General features: G+C 37.7%; 1 protein-coding gene across 1 annotated transcript; it reads left to right on the forward strand.

Moving 5' to 3' along the window:
* The first annotated feature begins 245 nt into the window (after positions 1 to 245).
* On the forward strand, positions 246 to 18,638 carry LOC121368010. Its single transcript, XM_041492519.1, has 9 exons — positions 246 to 414; positions 5,415 to 5,506; positions 8,870 to 9,025; positions 11,275 to 11,496; positions 12,553 to 12,699; positions 13,555 to 13,916; positions 15,598 to 15,688; positions 17,573 to 17,658; positions 18,527 to 18,638. Exons 2-9 carry the CDS (start codon positions 5,431 to 5,433, stop codon positions 18,590 to 18,592), a joined length of 1,206 nt encoding a protein of 401 aa, XP_041348453.1. The 5' UTR covers positions 246 to 414; positions 5,415 to 5,430; the 3' UTR covers positions 18,593 to 18,638.
* Positions 18,639 to 19,011: the final 373 nt, after the last annotated feature.

Here is a 19,011-nt window from a genome sequence, read left to right on the forward strand (position 1 = left end):
ATCCCATCTTTACCAGACGTTTTCTTTCTTTCTCTTTTCTTCTTTCTTTCTTGTGTTGTTTTTATTGTTGTTGTTGTTATGCTTGAAACCTTAGTGGTATATAAGCATGTAAATAAATATTGGTAATGTTGTTGTTGTTGTTTTGTGGTTTTATGTTAATTTTAATTTTTTTATTATTATTATTATTTTTATTTTTTTTCTTAAATGTCAACGCCACTCCGGCGCCAAACTAGGGAACGTCAAGAGTGTTGATATTTGACAGACGCGAGAAGTGGGTGTTGGCAAAACGTGACACGCTGTCTTAGCGTCTAAAGAGTCCTTTCGTTAAATTGTGTTTATGTCGCAGACGTCGCAGAATAAAATACGCCCAAGACATTTTTAAATCAGACAGCAAGACAACAAGCTGGACTGAAGGTAAGGGGTCGAATTTACCAACGCTGTTTTTTGTTTTCTTAAATACAGGTGTTTAAACATTATAAATGTGTGTAGTTACATGTGTTTAAGACATAAACTAAAATGTATTTTTTAAAAATTACTATTTAACGACGCACTCAACACATTTTATTTACGGTTATATGGCGTCAGACATATGGTTAAGGACCACACAGATATTGAGAGAGGAAACCCGCTGTCGTCACTTCATGGGCTACTCTTTTCGATTAGCAGCAATGGATCTTTTATATGCACCATCCCACAGACAGGATAGTACACACCACGGCCTTTGTTACACTAGTTGTGGGGCACTGGCTGGAACGAGAAATAGCCCACCTACAGGGACCGACCGCACATCAAGCGAACGCTTTACCACTGGACTACGTCCCGCCCTAACACATAAACAGGCTTTGTAAATTCGGTCCAAGATGTCTACATGGTTCATACCTGTATATAATAAATGTTTGTTTTGTTTAACACCATCAAGGCACATTGACTTTACCATCGGTCTCGGTGTGGTGTCGTGGTTAAGCTATCTGAAATAAGGCTGGTAGGTACAGGGTTCGCAGCCTGGTACCGGCTCCCATCCAGAGCGAGTTTTAACTACTCAGTGCGTAGGTGTAAGACCACTACACCCTCTTCTCTCTCACTAACCTCTAACCACTAACCCACTGTCCTAGACAGACAACCCAGATAGCTGAGGTGTGTGCCTTGGACAGCGTGCTTGAACCTTAATTGGATATAAGCACGAAAATAAGTTGAAATGAAATGAAATATCGGATGTCGGATTGCAATATACAGTTAAATGCATGCACACCGGAAAATGTATTGTAATGAAAAACAAATCATTACATTTGGTTAGTAAAAACATTATATTCTCAAAATTTGTCATTAGTTTGTATTGTTTTTGTTTTCTTAAATTAACAAAAACTATAAAAATGGAACAAAACCAATATCATTAAAACTTTTTTTATAGACCTAGATAGATAGGCAGGCAGACAGGCATGCAGGCAGGCAAGCAGGCAGAAAGGCAGGCATGCAGACAGACATACATACATACATACAGACACACACACGCACACACACACAGACAAACAAACAGCAGATCTCTCTCTCTCTCTCTCTCTCTCTCTCTCTCTCTCTCTCTCTATATATATATATATATATATATATATATATATATATATATATATATATATATATATATAGATAGATAGATAGAGAGATAGATAGATAACAGACAGACAAACAGACAGATAAGCAGACAGATAAGCAGACAGACAAACAAGCAGACAGACAGGTAGGCAGTAAAGAAGACAGACAGGACGTTATATAGATATAACCACTTGTACAACTGTATATACAAATGTAGTAGGACAAAAGATAAATGTTATGCTTGTCAAGTGGGTGTGAGGGTTAGGGTGAGGGTGGGGGTGAGCACTGGTCCTCTAGGGCCCAACGGTTCCCAGGCTCCTGTCTCAACAAACATTCCTCTACCGTGCATTTCTGTGTCACGGTTACCATGCGCACGTTCACGGTTAACTGCCTTTAATTGTCGTAGGATATCACGCCGTGATATATCGGTGTGTCATTCTCAGTCATATCTTTTAAATTAATGATATTGTCTTTGTCACAAACTGAAACACATGTCACGAGTTTAGTAATAGTAGTGGGTTTGATAAACAGGCCGGAGGAAAAAAATAATGTAAGATAACCCTAGGTAGCTGAAGTAGGTGTGTGTGTGTGTGTGTGTGTGTGTGTGTGTGTGTGTGTGTGTGTGTGTGTGTGTGTGTGTGTGTGTGTGTGTGCCCTGGACAGCGTGCTTGAACCTTGACTGGATATAAGCACAAAAATAAATTGAATAAATGAATGAACGAAATAATGTTAACAAGCGGATATGTATGCTCTAGATCTGTTTGTGGTCTGAATATCTGCTTTCTAAATTGTCTTCTCAATAAATAAAATTATCTTTGAAGCTCCAAAAGTAAGTAATAAATTCTCTCCAGGTTTTTGATGCAATTTTTGTATTGAAATAGGCACAAATTCCATTTGTCCATAATGTGCATGCGTGTATGTCTACGTCATCAATAATGCGAATTGCGCATCAATCACTTTCTATGCAAATGATTCCATTTGTGCGTCCTCTGTAGGCGAGGGCGTATCCGATCAGTCTATGCATTGTGGATTACGTGTACGTGTACGGATACGGATACGGATACGCATACGGATTATGTACAAGTGGAATTTGCACCATAGCAGTCAATTCTTTAACCCTTTCACTCTAAAAATTAAATGTTTTATTTAACGACGCACTCAACACATTTTTTATTTACGGTTATATGGCGTCATCACTCTAAAAAAGACAGAGAGATGAACGCATATTTACTAAGCCTTAAACATCTTAAAATGATGGCATTCATGTTGTGACTGGATCAAAAATAATGTATGCTTCAGTCACTGGCAGGGCTAATACTGCCGCCACTCCCTTCTCCATTCTTATAAAGTATCTTACTAAATCAAAATACAAACACAACTGCAGTTTTAATAATGTTGAGTGTTTTCGAAATTCACATATATCATCAGTAGCGTATGCAAATCGCAAGTCTTGTCGTTATTACAAGTTAAGAAAGAAGTATTGTTTGTAATTGCTGCAGTTTGTTAATAAGATGCACAAGGTATCTATATTGTTTTCACATAGTCGAGTTTTCTTACATTTGCATATGTAGTAATTAAACCGCAATGTTTTTGTGGGGTTTTTTTAGTTAGTTTTTTTTAAGTTTTCACCTTAGAAGAAGAGTTTAGCACCTGTGAACCTATGAAAAAACAACAAAACAAAACAAAACAAAAACAAGTTCGTCATCAACAATTTATTGGATTGGACTGAATAACATATTAACGTGCCTATATCCAATTAAGGTTCAAGCACTTACAATTTACAGTATTATCAGTCTTTACTTCAAGGGGTAAAAAAGGGGAAGCAACTCTAATTAAATTCATTATACAGGCAACACACTACGTAATATGGCATTCAGCTTTCATACAGGAATCAGCCTTATTTTACATCATAATTATGGGTATTGTCTCCCTTTCATCACGACATAACCTAACATTCAAATCAGTTCTAATCCCAATAAAATAAAATAAATCGAAGAGGCACTCTCTTAACTAGAACTATATTCACATACAATCCGCTGATTGGCTGCGATAGCTGTGCGATCATACGAGGCAATTTCAGCACTATATTCTTTACCTTTTCTTCTCGTGTTATACATACATGTGTATACTCTCTTACACGATAATTCATCAGTGGCATTCCAGTCGTTTGATGTTCAGCCAATTATTCGAAATGTTCATATTAAAATATTATAGAAACAGGAACTTTAAAGATACTGTCCTGGGTTTAATGTCATTGTTAAGACGCTACCGACTATTGGAAACTTTTTAACGACTAGACTTAGGCCAATGTATTAAATACATTTTCTTGTTTAAATATTAATGTCTGTATATCCAATATATTTTGGTCGACTTATTGTTGGTAGCTCTAGAACCATATTTTTACAAATATATTGTTTTTGCTTTTGTTTTTATACGTACACAGTTATTTAGAAGTAAGATCTAGTCTGGGCTATTGCCAACATTAGGGTGACCAAACACGCATTATTTTACTTAAGAAAATGTATTTAGTATATATTAGTCGTAGAAAGGCCTACCGTACATTAATTAGAAGCATGCATGATACAATGTCAGCAAACAGACTATTACAGCATACACTAATGACTAAATTACCATTGGCTCATAATAAAAGTATATGATTTTAAAACTAATGTTCTGGTTAAGCACTTTGCGTGTATATTATAAGATTCCATCATATGCTGTTTATGTGGGATAGAAAACGTACACCCGAGGTGGTGGAAATTTCGACCACCGTGGGTGTACTTTTTCTATCCAACATGACTGCATATGATGGAGTCTTTTTCTCTCATCCATTCAGTAAATACACTATTATTTAACACTAACAGACAAAGATCGCTGAAAAAGAAACCTTTTATTTGACCATTTTATTATAAATAAACTACATTATCGAATTTGCCGTGTTTGTTTCATGTGTTATATAAATATAATTTAACACTACAAATTAACAAGATAGCTTTTATAATGAAGGTTTTAGTAACAAAATGTCGATTTAGAGAATTGTTGTCTGATGACCATTAACAGAACATTATATAACCAACGACGTCATATTAAGCACAATCACGTGATATCCCATGTGGGATAGAAATGTAATACATAGATTTCTTTCATTGTTTTCATTAACTGATTTTCGTACTTATATATATCCAATTAAAGTTCAAGCACGCTGTCCTGGGCACACACCTCAGCTATCTGGGCTGTCTGTCCAGGACAGTGGGTTAGTTATTAGTTGTTAGTGGTTAGTGGGAGAAAAGAGGGTGCAGTGGTCTTACACCTACCCATTGATTCATTAAAACTCGCTCTGTGTGGAGCCAGTACGGGCTGCGAACCCTGTACCTACCAGCCTTATGTCCGATCGTTTAACAACGACACCACCAAGGCCGGTGCTTCTTTCATGGGTAAGCTTTGTCCTATATACCCGGTGATGAGAGAAGCACGCATATCTCACATGACCCTGTACGGAACCAGCGGGGACTTCGTAACCGTACATACCTGCCTGTACATTGTTTTCTCATCAATCAGCATAAAATTCTTAACTCTAATATCGCGAAACGGTGTGCCACTTATTTATAGCCCGTGATATTAAAAACGAATGTCCTCTAGCACAGATATATCATGCAGAGCGGAGTTTTAACAGACAGATGAACTCAAATGCCTTGTCATCAAGAACGGTTAGTACTTTAGTGCCACTCGAGGGAATTTGAGATGATGTATTGCTTGCGCTATTTTCAAACTGTGTTTTCGTCTTGAATACTCTTGTGTACGGACTTTTTGTTTCTTTCTCTTCCCAGGTAAACGGCCGTGAAAATGTATTTCGTGCGACTCTCTTTGAGTCTTGGGTTCCTTTTTGTTTGGATGTTATCAGCAGAAGCTCAGATTGATGGTAAAGTTGAATATATATATATATATATATATATATATATATATATATATATAGATAGATAGATAGACATACATACATACATACATACATACATACATACATATGGATGCCTTAATAGCTCAGAGCGTATCGTGGTTAGTCTTGCAATTTGCGGGCGATTCGGTGCCACAGGTTCGAGTCCCAGCAACGGCATGGGACAATTTGTGGGGCCAGAAAGGATTTAATTATCCCCTGCGCCAGTGCGTTAATATATATGTATGTAACAGTCAACATCGACATACATACAATATATAGATATTCATACATCAATACATACATACAGACACAGTCTGTTTATCGACTTAATGGTATCATGGGGAAAAAATCGCGTTTCGTTTCTTGTTCAGTACATATTTTATATTTACTTTGCTAAGCTTAAAATCATCTTCATTTATTATTTTTTCATTTATTATTTTCTGTATTTTTTTTTTTTTAAATAATTCTAAGGCTCTTTCTCCGTTCCACCAAATGCTCTGTGGTAACAGCGTAAAATATGTTGTGATGTCTGTTGATAGCCATTATAATGTTAAATTGTTTATTTTGTACCTTGTGAATATGTTATAAAAACATATAAATTTAAATATACCCATTTTGCGATTAAAGTCAGTCTGCGTATATGGAACATACATTTTTCACAGCATATGTTAGTATAGAACATGACATTGTGTATCCAATATTTTCTGTAGATACATTGTTATTATGTTATTTTTAAGACTAGAATGTCAAAGATCATGATATATGCATAAGCGTATGAGACAACTGGCCCCTAGAGCTGGAGCAAAACCTCAAATTCGGGCAAAAGAGATACAGATATTCGGGCAAAAGTCTATTTTACCATGTATTTCCATCATTCTATCCGCAAAATTATTAGTAATCGATGTAAAAATGCGTAGTGATTCGCTTGTAACCCTATATAGTTGTTTGGTAGTAATGCTAATATGAATAAATATTGTTATCCAGATTCTGGCATTTTCGTTTAATTCGGGCAAAAACCAAGCCTGCACCCCTACAAAAACAGGATCCCGTACGGCTATGATCTTGTAAATATGTTATAAAAACATAAATTTAAACATTTTGCGATTAAAGTCATTGTGTTTATATGGAACATACATTTTCCATGGCATATGTTAGTATAGTGCATGTATATACATGTAGATACATTGATATTCTCTTATTGTTAAGACTGGAATATCAAAGATCGTGATATATGATGCCCTTTTGTGTATTATCTTCTTTTGTTTATAATTAAAATACGTTTTATCAAACTTTCATTCATTCATTTCAACTTATTTTCGTGCTTATATCCAATTAAGGTTCAAGCACGCTGTCCTGGACACGCACCTCAGCCATTTTGGCTGTCTGTTCAGGGCAGAGGGTTAGTTGTTAGTGGTTAGTGGTTAGTGAAATACACCTAACACAATAAACTTCTAACAGTATAGCAGACATTGGTAATTCGGACATCATGTGACGAGTCGTTAAAACTGGCTCTCGGTGGGAACCGGTACTTGCCAGCAAACCCGGATCCTACCTGCCTTAAAGGGACATTCCTGAGTTTGCTGCAATTTTAAACATGTTATCGACTAACAGAGACTTTTTAACGACTGTAATTACATATCAAATATATTTTTCTGCATGAAATATTAGTGGCTGTATATTAAACGTGTTTCTGGTCCTTCTAATATTTTACTAGGTTAAATTTCATTTTATTTTGCTAAAATATTTTTTTACGAAATTAGTTGAAGACAAAATCTAGTTTGGGCTTCTTACAAATATTAAGACGACCAAAAACACATTGAACATACAGACACTGATATTCTAAACAAGAAAATATATACCTGTAAGTTTAATCGTAGAAATATTTTATTAGTCGGAAACATCTTACAATGCAACAAACTCGGGAATGTCCCTTCAAGTCTGAGATGGCTTAACCACGACACCACTGAAGCCGGTTTTCATACTACACTAAAAATTTATATTTAAAGTGATTAGGATACATGTACATACATCCAGCTGGTTTCTTGCCATTGATTTATTTCTGCTGTTCTGACACAAACTGATGCCGGTTTTAAACTTAAAACAAGTAAACCAACAGCCAGTTAAATACCAGTATTATTTTATTTCATCAGCTTTACAAAAGGCATTTTGAAGTTAGAACATGAATCCATACGAATATGGAAGCTTTTTTATTATTAAAAGTAGTAACTGGAGTGTGTTCATCATGCAGGTAAATCAACTACTTAACCATGTGCGTATGTATACAGGGACTGTTACGGGTCAATTATTTTAATTGCCATGCTTATTTTGTTTTATTTTGTTTTATACAGTAAATGTTTAACATCTATGTAATGACCATTATTTTAAACAAAGTGCTGTCATGTCGGTCAGAACACTATGCTTTCTTCTGTCTCCTCTTCTTGTTATTACTTTGCTACTACTACTACTAAGACTACTTCTTCTACTACTACTACTACTACCACTACTACTACTACTTCTTCTATTATTACTACTGCTACAACTGCTACTACCATTGCTAGTAACCTACTGCTACTTCTAACCCACCACTACTACTACTACTATTTCTTCTTCTACTACTACTACTACTACCACTGCTAGTAACCTACTACTACTTCTAACCCACCACTACTACTACTATTTATTCTACTACTACTACTACTACTACTACTACCACTGCTAGTAACCTACTACTAGTACTACTAACCAATTACTACTTTTACTACTACTAGCCTATTACTGATACTAACACTACTACTACTAACTTGCTGTTACTACTACTACTACTACTACTACTACCACTACTACTAGTAACCTACTACTACCAACTACTACTACTACTAACTTGCTGTTACTACTACTACTACTACCACTACTACTAGTAACCTACTACTACTACCAACTACTACTACTATTAACTTGCTGTTACTACTACCACTACCACTACCACTGCTAGTAACCTACTACTACTACTACTAACCTACTACTATTACTATTATTGCTACTACTAACCTGCTGCTACTACTATCACTACCACTACTACTACTACCACTACTACTACTGCTAGCCTGCTGCTGCTGCTACTACTACTACTTTGTCTTCTACTACTACTAATACTACTACTACTGCTGCTGCTACTGCTACTGCTGCTATTACTACTACTTCTTCATCTATTACTATTACTACTTCGTATTTTTCTTTATTACTACTAATAATACCCCTCCCCCAGCCCTCCCCAGCTATAACGTGCGACTCTACACGGCATATCGCTTCTACGGACCAGTATAATGATGATGCTATGTTGTTTTGTAGAGTGTCAGATGAAGCCAGTTGCTGGCTTTGCTCGGGAATACACGATCCAGATTCAGCATCCGACGCTTACCAATCTCATTACCATCAAGCTGACATGCGCCAGTAACCAGATTTTCAAGAACTGCGGATGTGAAAATAATCCGAATCCGCAACCCAGTAAGTGTTTAAATACACGTATTGTAAAATTGCGATCTCTCTCTCTCTCTCTCTCTCTCTCTCTCTCTCTCTCTCTCTCTCTCTCTCTCTCTCTCTCTCTCTCTCTCTCTCTCTCTTTCTCTTTCTCTCTCCCTCTCTCTCTGTCTGTCTGTCTGTCTCTCTCTCTCACACACAAAAAACAAATATATTTGGCGTGTGTTAATGACTGTAGACAAACGATATCGAAGAATGGCGTGCGATAGTAAGACCATTACCATTGCTGATCTGTTTGAAGTGATTAAATTAACAAAATATATTCGAACTATAAGGAATTATCCTGAGGTTGTATACATTTTAAAAGTTTTTCGGAATATTAAATATTTTTTACATTATTAAAATTACAATTTACCTAAAACTTCTTGCATACAATGCATTCTTGTTCGTCGTAATATTTTGTAGTATCTCAGTATCGTCTAAAATAAGTTTGTATGTACGAATTGACTATTTCTTCCAACGGCTATACGAAATGTGAAATAATTCAGCCAAATGCATATATCCATATAATGCTTTATATTTAAAGCATGTTAAGGTACCGTAAGATAGTTTTTTTAAAAACTGAAAAAAGGATGCCTGGTGCGCGGTCGCTTTGGGATCGATCCCCATCGGTGGCCTCATTGGGCTATTTCTCGCTCCAGCCAGTGCACCATGACTGGTATATCAAAGGTCGTGGTATGTGCTATCTGTGGGATGGTGCATATAAAAGATCCCTTGCTACTAATGAAACAAAAAAATATAGAGGGTTTCCTCTCTAAGACTATATATGTCAAAATTACCAAATGTTTGACATCCAAAAGCCAATGATTAATAAATCAATGTGCTCTTCTGATGTCGTTAAACAAAACAAACTTCTTTTGGTTTTGTTGCTAGGACTATAAACCCAGGATAGTCCTCTTCATGTTTTGAAACTAATATAATGTATATATATAGTTACCCTCCAAAACAATCCACAAAAAACCCACAAAAACAAACAAACAAAACAGGCAACTTATGATCGTCTTGTTATATTTTTAATTGCAAATGCAATGTGTTAGATTCAATTGTTCATTTTATGTAACTGACATTTTGGGGTGGGAATAGTGTTGGTGTTGGAGGGTGTGTGTACAGGCATGCGTGTATAATATTGATATTGTCAAAATAAGTCGACATACATGGAAAGATGATTTATGGAAAACAAACTTGTAGTCCTACCCATCCCGAGGGAACGTCGTTTCCTTACTGTGTGTGTACTCATCAGAACCCATCTTTATTTACACTCAGATCACATAACAAGTGATACATGAGCACATAGTTACAGTATGTGCAATATAATAATACAGCAGTTCTACATATATAATATAATAATACAAGATTAACGTACTCTATCGGATTGAAATCAGCTCTACTGGATTAACCAGTGGAATTGATTTTAATCAGATTGGTACGTATTTACAACTTATTTATTTCAGAACAGATTATTTTCTAAATTTATCACATAAATAGTTTTTGTTTGTTTTGGGTTTTTGGTTTTGGTTTTTGTGTTGTTGTTTTGTTTTTGTTTTTTTGTTTTTTTTTGGGGGGGGGTGTATTTTCAAAACATTTTTATTTTTTTTCTCACATCAAACCAAACTAAAATTATTTACCAAAAAACCCTAACAATGTTCATGGAGGATGAGAAGGACTATAAATTGCTTGTTAGTCTTCTACCGGTCCAATCTGAGGGGACTGCAAGTGTCATCTCCGTCCTTTTGTCCGTCCGTCCCACACATATATTTTTCCGGATGTTTTTTTTTTAGAAGGCCTTGAGATATTGACCTGAAATATTGTGTATAGCTTTATAATATACTGTTTCAGATCAAGTTCGACTTTCGTTGCAAATTACCCATTTTTGATGGAGTTATGGCCCTTGAACTTAGGAGATGTGAAAAATTGTTTTCCGGACTTCTTTCCAAAAGGTCTTGAGATATTGAGTTGAACTTTTGTGTATATCTTTATAATGTACTGTTACAGACCAAGTTTGACTATCATTGCAAATTACCCATTTTTGACGGAGTTATGGCCCTTGAACTTAGGAGATTTGTTTCCGGACCTTTTTTTCAGAAGGTCTTGAGATGTTAGGCTAAAATTGCTGGGTTCGGTAGAGGACATGTATTGCTTTAGCAGTACTCTCATAATGCGTGTTTTCTTGTGGGGAGTATATTAATTGTCTTGTTTTATGTTTTTTTTTACCCCAGCTGATCCACCCGTAACTACGACCAAGGCGAGTGTTATCACCCGTCCCACACAGTCGTCCAACCAGCCTGTCACCGATTCCACTGGTGCCCCGCCCACCGCTACTCCACCGACCTCCGTCAACAGCAATACGACGACACCGACTCCAACCCAAAATAACACGAAGATATGTCACTACAGCACAACCGGAAGAGACGTGCTCGACGTTCAGTGCCGACCAATCAGTACGTATGGTCACACACCACAATTATTTACTCTCAGGCGTGTGTGTAGGAATTTTAGTAGTTGGGGGGGGGGGGGGACTGTGGCGAGAAAATTCATAGGTGGGGAGGTCGAGTCATGCGTGTCGAAAAATATATTGAAAGAAACATTTATTGAACAAAGGTGGGGGTGAGTAATGATCAAAACCGACCCCTGCACACGCATCTGACAGAAAAAGAGAGAGAGAGAGAGAGAGAGAGAGAGAGAGAGAGAGAGAGAGAGAGAGAGAGAGAGAGAGAGAGAGAGAGAGAGAGAGAGAGAGAGAGAGAGAACGAAAATGGCAGTTAGATCTATTAATAGCAATATTACAGAGTGGACAGTAATATCTATTAAAGGCAATATGATGGGGTGAACCGTAATAATCAATTAAAGGCGATACAATTGAGTGGACATTTAGATCTATTAATGACAATGCGACGGAGTGGACAGTTAGATATATTAACGACGGCGCAATGGATTGGACAGTTAGACAATAACGGTAACACGACGGAATGGAAATATCAACTAACGGAGACACGACGGAGTGGACATGTCTGTTAACGCAGACATGATGTAATAGACAGTTAAAATCTTCTGAGTGAACAATCTGACCTACTAACAGGCATTACTGAGTGGACAGACCGTTCTCATTTCATTTCAACTTATTTTCGTGCTTATATCCAAATAAGGTTCAAACACGCTGTCCTGGACACACACCTCAGCTATCTGGGCTTCTGTCCAGGACATTGGGTTAGTGTTAGTGGTCAGTGAGAAATAAGTGTGTGTAGTGGTCTTACACCTACTCACTGAGTTGCTAAAAATTGCTATGGGTGGGAGCCGGTACCGGGCTGCGAACCCAGTACTTACTAGTCTTATGTCCAATGGCTTAACCACGACACCACCGAGCCCGGTTAGACCGTTCTAATTTACTAGTATACCAAATGTACAGGATGTGTCCCAAAGAAACATTTACAATAGGAGAGAACCCTAATAAGGTTTGCATTGTAGTACATCGTTGTGTTGATTCGTTTGTTACGCAGATTGCAAGTTTTGGGAGATGCCCAACTCGCCGCGCTTCTACCTGACAAACCCACCAGGAAGCCTGGCCACCATGTTGTGTCCAGGAGGAACATACTTCAAGCTGTGGCCAGACTGTCAGTGTGAGCATTCCGGACCCGTGCCTTACAGTGAGTACAAAATGTATTCCGTGCTATCCTATCCTGTCCTATCCTGTGCTGTCCTGTGCTGTTTTGTTTCGTTGCACTGCGCTGTGATGCGTTGCGTTGCGTTGTTTTGCGTTACGTTACATGAATTTCGTTGCATTGCAATACGGTGTTTTTTTTGTGTTGTGCTGTGCTATGTTGTGTTATATTGTGTTGAACTGTTGAGCGTTTTACCTTATTTTGCTATTGCTTCATTTCGTGTCTGTTTTGTCTGTTTGCTTGTTCATTTATATATGGCAATGCTTTGTCTTTAATTATTTTGTACATGGTGTTATCATAATGATGCTTAATATTTTAAATCATTTGAAATATAATTCTAAATTATTAAAAATATATATAAAATAATAATAATAATAATAATAAAAGGTAGAAATCTTTCTGTCATCGTTTCCATGGTACTGAAGGAAAGTGGCGGAATTGGGGTGACGCATTTCATGATTAAAACCAAATTATTTCATGACATGCTTGTTGCTGTTTATATTATATAGTGAACACGAATTTCAATTTAATTTTCGTTAATTTATTTTCAATTATTCATTTTGCAACCCATTAGGTTATGTGCCACTTAAAACTGTCTCGTATAACATTTGAAGCAGTCTTAGTAATACATCAGTGACATCTCTTAACATTACCTTATGATTCTCTGGGGCAATTTCTCTCCCATGTCAGATTCCTGGCCATGCCAGAGATCGAACCCGGAGATAGACATGCCTGAAACCCTTGTGGTATAGGAACACGTAGTAACGGTCCAAGGTTCTTTGGGACAATAAAGATTTGTTTTTGTTTTTAATCAGTGATGCTTGTTCTGTTTTTTTTAAGATTGTCGTGCCGACGTTATCATAAGTTACAGACGCAACATAGCCACCTCCAAGTCGGAACTGGGATCCATCGTGCCCATATCGAACCTGCAGGACCACCTGATTCAGAACAACAGCATCCTGTTCGACACGGAGTACCAGCCGCTGCTCATCAACACGCTAAACATGGCGGAGTTCCGCGACGGCCTCAGCGTGTACCTGGAGTTTCAGGAGGCCGGCTACCTCACCCAGAGGCAGATCCTCATCTCCAACTGTAACCCCGACCAAGGCCCGTCCTTGGAGATCGCCATTGATAAAAATAACGTCGAGTTCAAGGTCGATCTAGGGTTGCCAAACTATTTCCAGCAAAATGTTCCATACAAGGTTAGTGAATAGATTTAAAAACAACAACAACAACAACAAAACCAAGTAGCGGCTTTCTAAAGGCTGTTGTATTGTTTGTTTGTTTGTTTGTTGTTGTTTGTTGTGTGGAGGATTTTTTTTTTTTTTTTTTTTTTTTTTTTTTTTTTGGGGGGGGGGGGGGTATGGGGTTCTGAAGGGTTGCTTTTGTTGTTTGTTTGTTTTTTGGTTTTTTTTTCTTCTTCTTTTTTTGTAGGCCTACGTTTAATCACTTTGAGACCACTGTTCCATTTTATGAATTTTGTCATAGGTAATTTAATCCTGTTTCCCATAATATATGTAACGTCACAGATAGCCGCATATCGTCGAAAACTAACCTCATGGGATGACAGTAGCAGAGGCTCGGCTTCGGGAAAGTTGAAGTGTATGGAAACATAATAGAGATTCTTCGTTATCACCTCCGAGAACTGATTTAATGAGAAATAACTCACTCTCTCGTGGTGGGGCGAGACGTAGCCCTGGGGTACAGCGCTCGCTCGATGCGCGGTCGGTGTGTGATCAGTCCACGTCGGTGGGCCCATTGGGCTATTTCTCGTTCCAGCCAGTGCACAAAGATTGGTATATCAAAGGCCGTGGTATGTACTATCCTGTCTGTGGGATGGTGCATATAAAAGATCCCTTGCTGCTAATCGAAAAGAGTAACCCATGAAGTGGCGACAGCGGGTTTCATCTCTCAATATCTGTGTGGTCTTTAACCATATGTCTGACGCCATATAACCGTAAATGCAATGTGTTGAGTGCGTCGTTAAATAAAACATTTCTTTCTTTCACTTTCGTGGTCTACGTCATCAGTTCGGGCGTGCTGGTTTCCGTTCTCGTAGTCCGCTCATTACAGGAATCAGGCTCTGGATCTCGGTTGAGTATCAGCATTTCATTTTGAAATAATGGTCATCTTGGATTATTTATTTAGTATGTTTTTCATTGCCAACTTGACCAACAGAGGCACCATGGTCTTTTGTATGCGTTCTTCGACGTTCCTATCGCCATTTACGTTGAACTTAAAAAGCTCGATTGCCGATTTTGATTCCTTGTGCTTCGAAACACAACATTCTGCAGTATATGACTTCGAAAACGAGAACGAAAAACTACTCATTGAATCACTTCTATGACGGGATAACGAAACTTCCAATAAACATACGAGACTGCACGTCCACTCTCCTCCGAACTGGAGCAAATCCTCAAATTCAAGAGATATTCGTGCAAAATGAACTTTCCTGAAACCTTTTCATGATATATTCGTGCAAAATGAACTTTCCTGAAACCTTTTCATGATATTTTCCCATCATTCTACCCACAATATTTGTTGTAATCCATGTAAAAATGCGTAGTGATTCGTTTAAAACCTATATAGATGTTTGGCAGTATTGCTAATACCAGTAAATGTTGTTATTCAGAATTGGGCATTTTCAGTTAATTTTGGCAAAAATCAGCCTGCCCCCCTCCTCCACTCCCCAAAATTGGAGTCCGTACGGTTAGGGAAACTTCTAAACTATTTTTCTGGTCCGAGACGATATGTGGCGATTTGCGGTGTGTTACACATTTTATGTTTCGAACCATGCTTCTTCACAATCTCTTTGTGTCTGTATGTGTATTTTATTTTCACGAATTGTAACAACTCCTGTATGTGTGGTGTTTTGTCTTTCAGCCTGGCGGCGTGAAAAAGGTGACGTTTATTTACGACAACGCTGTGTTAACGTCACAAGTAGACGATACGTCCAGATCTGCACCCATAGCAGGTAACCTTTTTCTCCTTTTAATTTAATTTTCATGCTTTTTAATTTGAAGTTCAAAGCACGCTCTCCTGGGCATACACTTCTGCTATCTGACTCAACCTGGAGTATCCTTCAGAGCTTCTACTAACTGTAGCATGTTTTAACAAGCATTCTGAGTACTGCAAAAGCAATACATGTCCCCTAGTGACCCAAATTGTGTTCGTATTTCTTAAATTCAAGAGCCAAACCTCTGTAAAAAGTGAGTAAATCGCCATGAAAGTTAAACTTGATCAGTAACAGTACATGATGATAAAGCTATATACCAAATTTCACTTCAATATTTTCGGGCATTGTAAAACAGAAGACCGGAAAACACATTTTCATAGCTCCTAAGTTCAGGGGTCATAACTCTGTCAAAAATGGATACATTTCCATGAAAGTCAAACTTATTCTGTGACAATACATGATACAATTATACAGAAAATTTCAGGTTAATATCTTAAGGCCTTCTGAAAAAAGTCCGGAAAGCAAATTTTCATATCTCCTACGTTCAAGGGCCACAATTCCATCAAAAATGGGTAAATCGCCATGAAAGTCAAATTTATTCTGTAACTGTACACGATAAAGATATACACAAAATTTCAGCTCAATATCTCAAGGCATTCTAAAAACAACATATGTGGGACATATTGTTTTGCTTGGAATATAAATATATTTGTGTATCAAACAACAAAACATGTTTTATTTTAATATATTTTTAATAATAAAATTAATTCAGTAATAGACGGTCATATTGAGTTTAGAATGTTTACAAGACGTTGCTAATTTTAATAGACACAAAAACTAATGGGATTCAAACTGAATTGAGTAAATTCACTTTACTCAAAGCGTTTCTGGTATTATAATGTTTCCAGTATATCAAAGTCGAGTTTTGCCAACAAAAAAGTACATAACATTTCTTTCCTAAATACCAGTTACAATTGGGAAACAATTGGTTATCTACTGATCTATATTTCTATATATTTAATTTCCCAGATAAATTAGGTATGAGTATAATAATATATGTAGTTATCAAAACCAGACTGAGTTGCCGATATAATGTCATGTCATCGATTACAGTCCAGAGAGTGTTTGCGTTTTCTAATAGGTAGAGGTGGAATCTGGCTTAGTCGGTAGAACGATCGCTGGTGTCGTTAAACAAAACTAACTTTTCTGATGGATATACATAATGGTACTAATAGATTATTCCACGAGATTACAGGCAGTACCGTTTGACCAAATTAATCACATGTCCGACTGACATGACAGTAATTTTCGAAATATATTAACTTTATTTTCGTGCACACACTACGGATTTTGATGTACCAGTCGTGAGACATTGGCTGGACAGGAAAACGCCAATGGGGCCGCCGAGGAAATTTGATCCTACGATCTCAGCACCTCAGGCGAGCTCTACCGACTGAGCTAAATCTCGCCCTCGAGTTGTTTAGGAGTCATCAGTGGCGTCGTGCTTAAGCCATCGGACTACAGGCTGGTAGGTACAGGGTTCGCAGCCCGGTAGCTGCTCCAACGCAGAGCGAATTCTTAAGAGCTCAATGGGTAGGTATAAGGCCACTACACCCTCTCTCTCTCTCTCTCTCTCTCTCTCTCTCTCTCTCTCTCTCTCTCTCTCTCTCTCTGTGCCCAGAACAGCGTGCTTGAACCTTAATTGGATATAAGCACGGAAATAAGTTGAAATGAAATGAAATAAGAGAAAATTCCCAACAGCTACCACCAACAAAAAACAAAAACACTACTATATACGTTTGCACCTCCTTTTTATCGAATTCTATTATCAGCCCCTGTGTCCTGTGTAATGCTACTACACAGCAGTGCTGTAATGTGTCTTGTCTGGGTTTTTTCCTCCAGGTACCTTGGTGTCTAGAGCGGAGCCATTTTACATTGGAAACACAGCATGCAGTGATGGGGACGCTTTCGTCGGGCTTATGAACAACGTGAGTATCTTAATACGAATGTCTTACTCAGCTTGCAAAAAAAAATCATATGTAGTTGTGGTGGAGAATATCAAAATTTTACTGTGTTGTCACTTGGCGTAAACAGTGTGCAGAGGGAGCATTTTGATTTTGGGGTTCGAATCCCCACCCTACCCGCTTTAAGACGATTTTTTGTTTTCAGTGTATTTGGAGAAAATGTACTCAAAACCCGTAAAATCTTCGCTCTCGACAGTCTGTACCTCTCTCTCTCTCTCTCTCTCTCTCTCTCTCTCTCTCTCTCTCTCTCTCTCTCTCTCTCTCTCTCTCTCTCTCACACACACACACAGCCGCGTACGCACGCACACACGCACACATATACTGCACAATTTTCTGCACACACACCTGTTTTCCCAAGACGTTTTCACTGAAAACAGAAAGTACCTCGTTAACATTTTATGTCGGCTTTCTTTGCTAACGACACACTCAACACATTTTAATTACGGTTATATGCTGTCGGACCTATGGTTAAGGACCACACAGATATAGAGAGAGGAAACCCGCTGTCGCCACTTCATGGGCTACTCTTTTCGATTAGCAGCAAGGGATCTGTTATATGCACCATCCCACAGACAGTATAACACATACCAAAGCTTTTGATATACCAGTCGTGGTGCACTGGCTGGAGCGAGAAATATCCCAATGGGCCCACTGACGGGGATCGATCACAAAACGACCGCGCATCAAGCGAACGCTTTACCACTGAGCTACGTCCCGCCCCATTTTGGTTAATGTGTGTCGTTTTTTAATTAATCTCAAAGAGTTGTTAAGGTAAATGCAGTTTGTTCAGAAATGTTTACAATTTAGAGTTTCTTTATGTCTGTAATTTCAGATAAAAGTTTACAAGTGTCCTAAGAACAGTCTGAAGGTCGAAGGAACCGTTGGAGGCTTACCGTGAAATTTTGTTATGACCCTTGAACGTTAATAAAAAATAGTTTCGTTTATGTAGGGGTTTTTTTGTGTGTCTCTCCTCTCTCTCTCTCTCTCTCTCTCTCTCTCTCTCTCTCTCTCTCTCTCTCTCTCTCTCTCTCTCTCTCTCTCTCTCTCTCTGTCAGTTTGAATCCCACTAGAGCACATTGATTTATTAATCATCGGCTATTTGGTAATTTCAACATATAGTTTTAGAGAGGAAACCCGCTATATTTTTCCATTAGTAGTATGAGATCTTTTTTTTTCTTCTTTTTTAAACAATATTTATTCAAATAAATGAAGTGGATCGGCAGACAGGCAATAAGCCTTTATAAATGCCTCTCTACGAGATGATGTTACATACTGTAAAAATTTCACTGAATGACATAAAATATAACATTACAAAAA

This window comes from Gigantopelta aegis, chromosome 3 (genome assembly GCF_016097555.1).
Source record: "Gigantopelta aegis isolate Gae_Host chromosome 3, Gae_host_genome, whole genome shotgun sequence".
Taxonomy (NCBI): Eukaryota; Metazoa; Mollusca; class Gastropoda; order Neomphalida; family Peltospiridae; genus Gigantopelta; species Gigantopelta aegis.

Bases quoted from the DNA above. Each gene is read 5' to 3' on its own strand.
- LOC121368010 (XM_041492519.1), top strand. From the start codon at position 5,431: ATGTATTTCGTGCGACTCTCTTTGAGTCTTGGGTTCCTTTTTGTTTGG. The intron at 9,026-11,274 runs GTAAGTGTTTAA...TTTTTACCCCAG, and splicing joins TAATCCGAATCCGCAACCCA to CTGATCCACCCGTAACTACG. The intron at 13,917-15,597 runs GTTAGTGAATAG...TTTGTCTTTCAG, and splicing joins AGCAAAATGTTCCATACAAG to CCTGGCGGCGTGAAAAAGGT.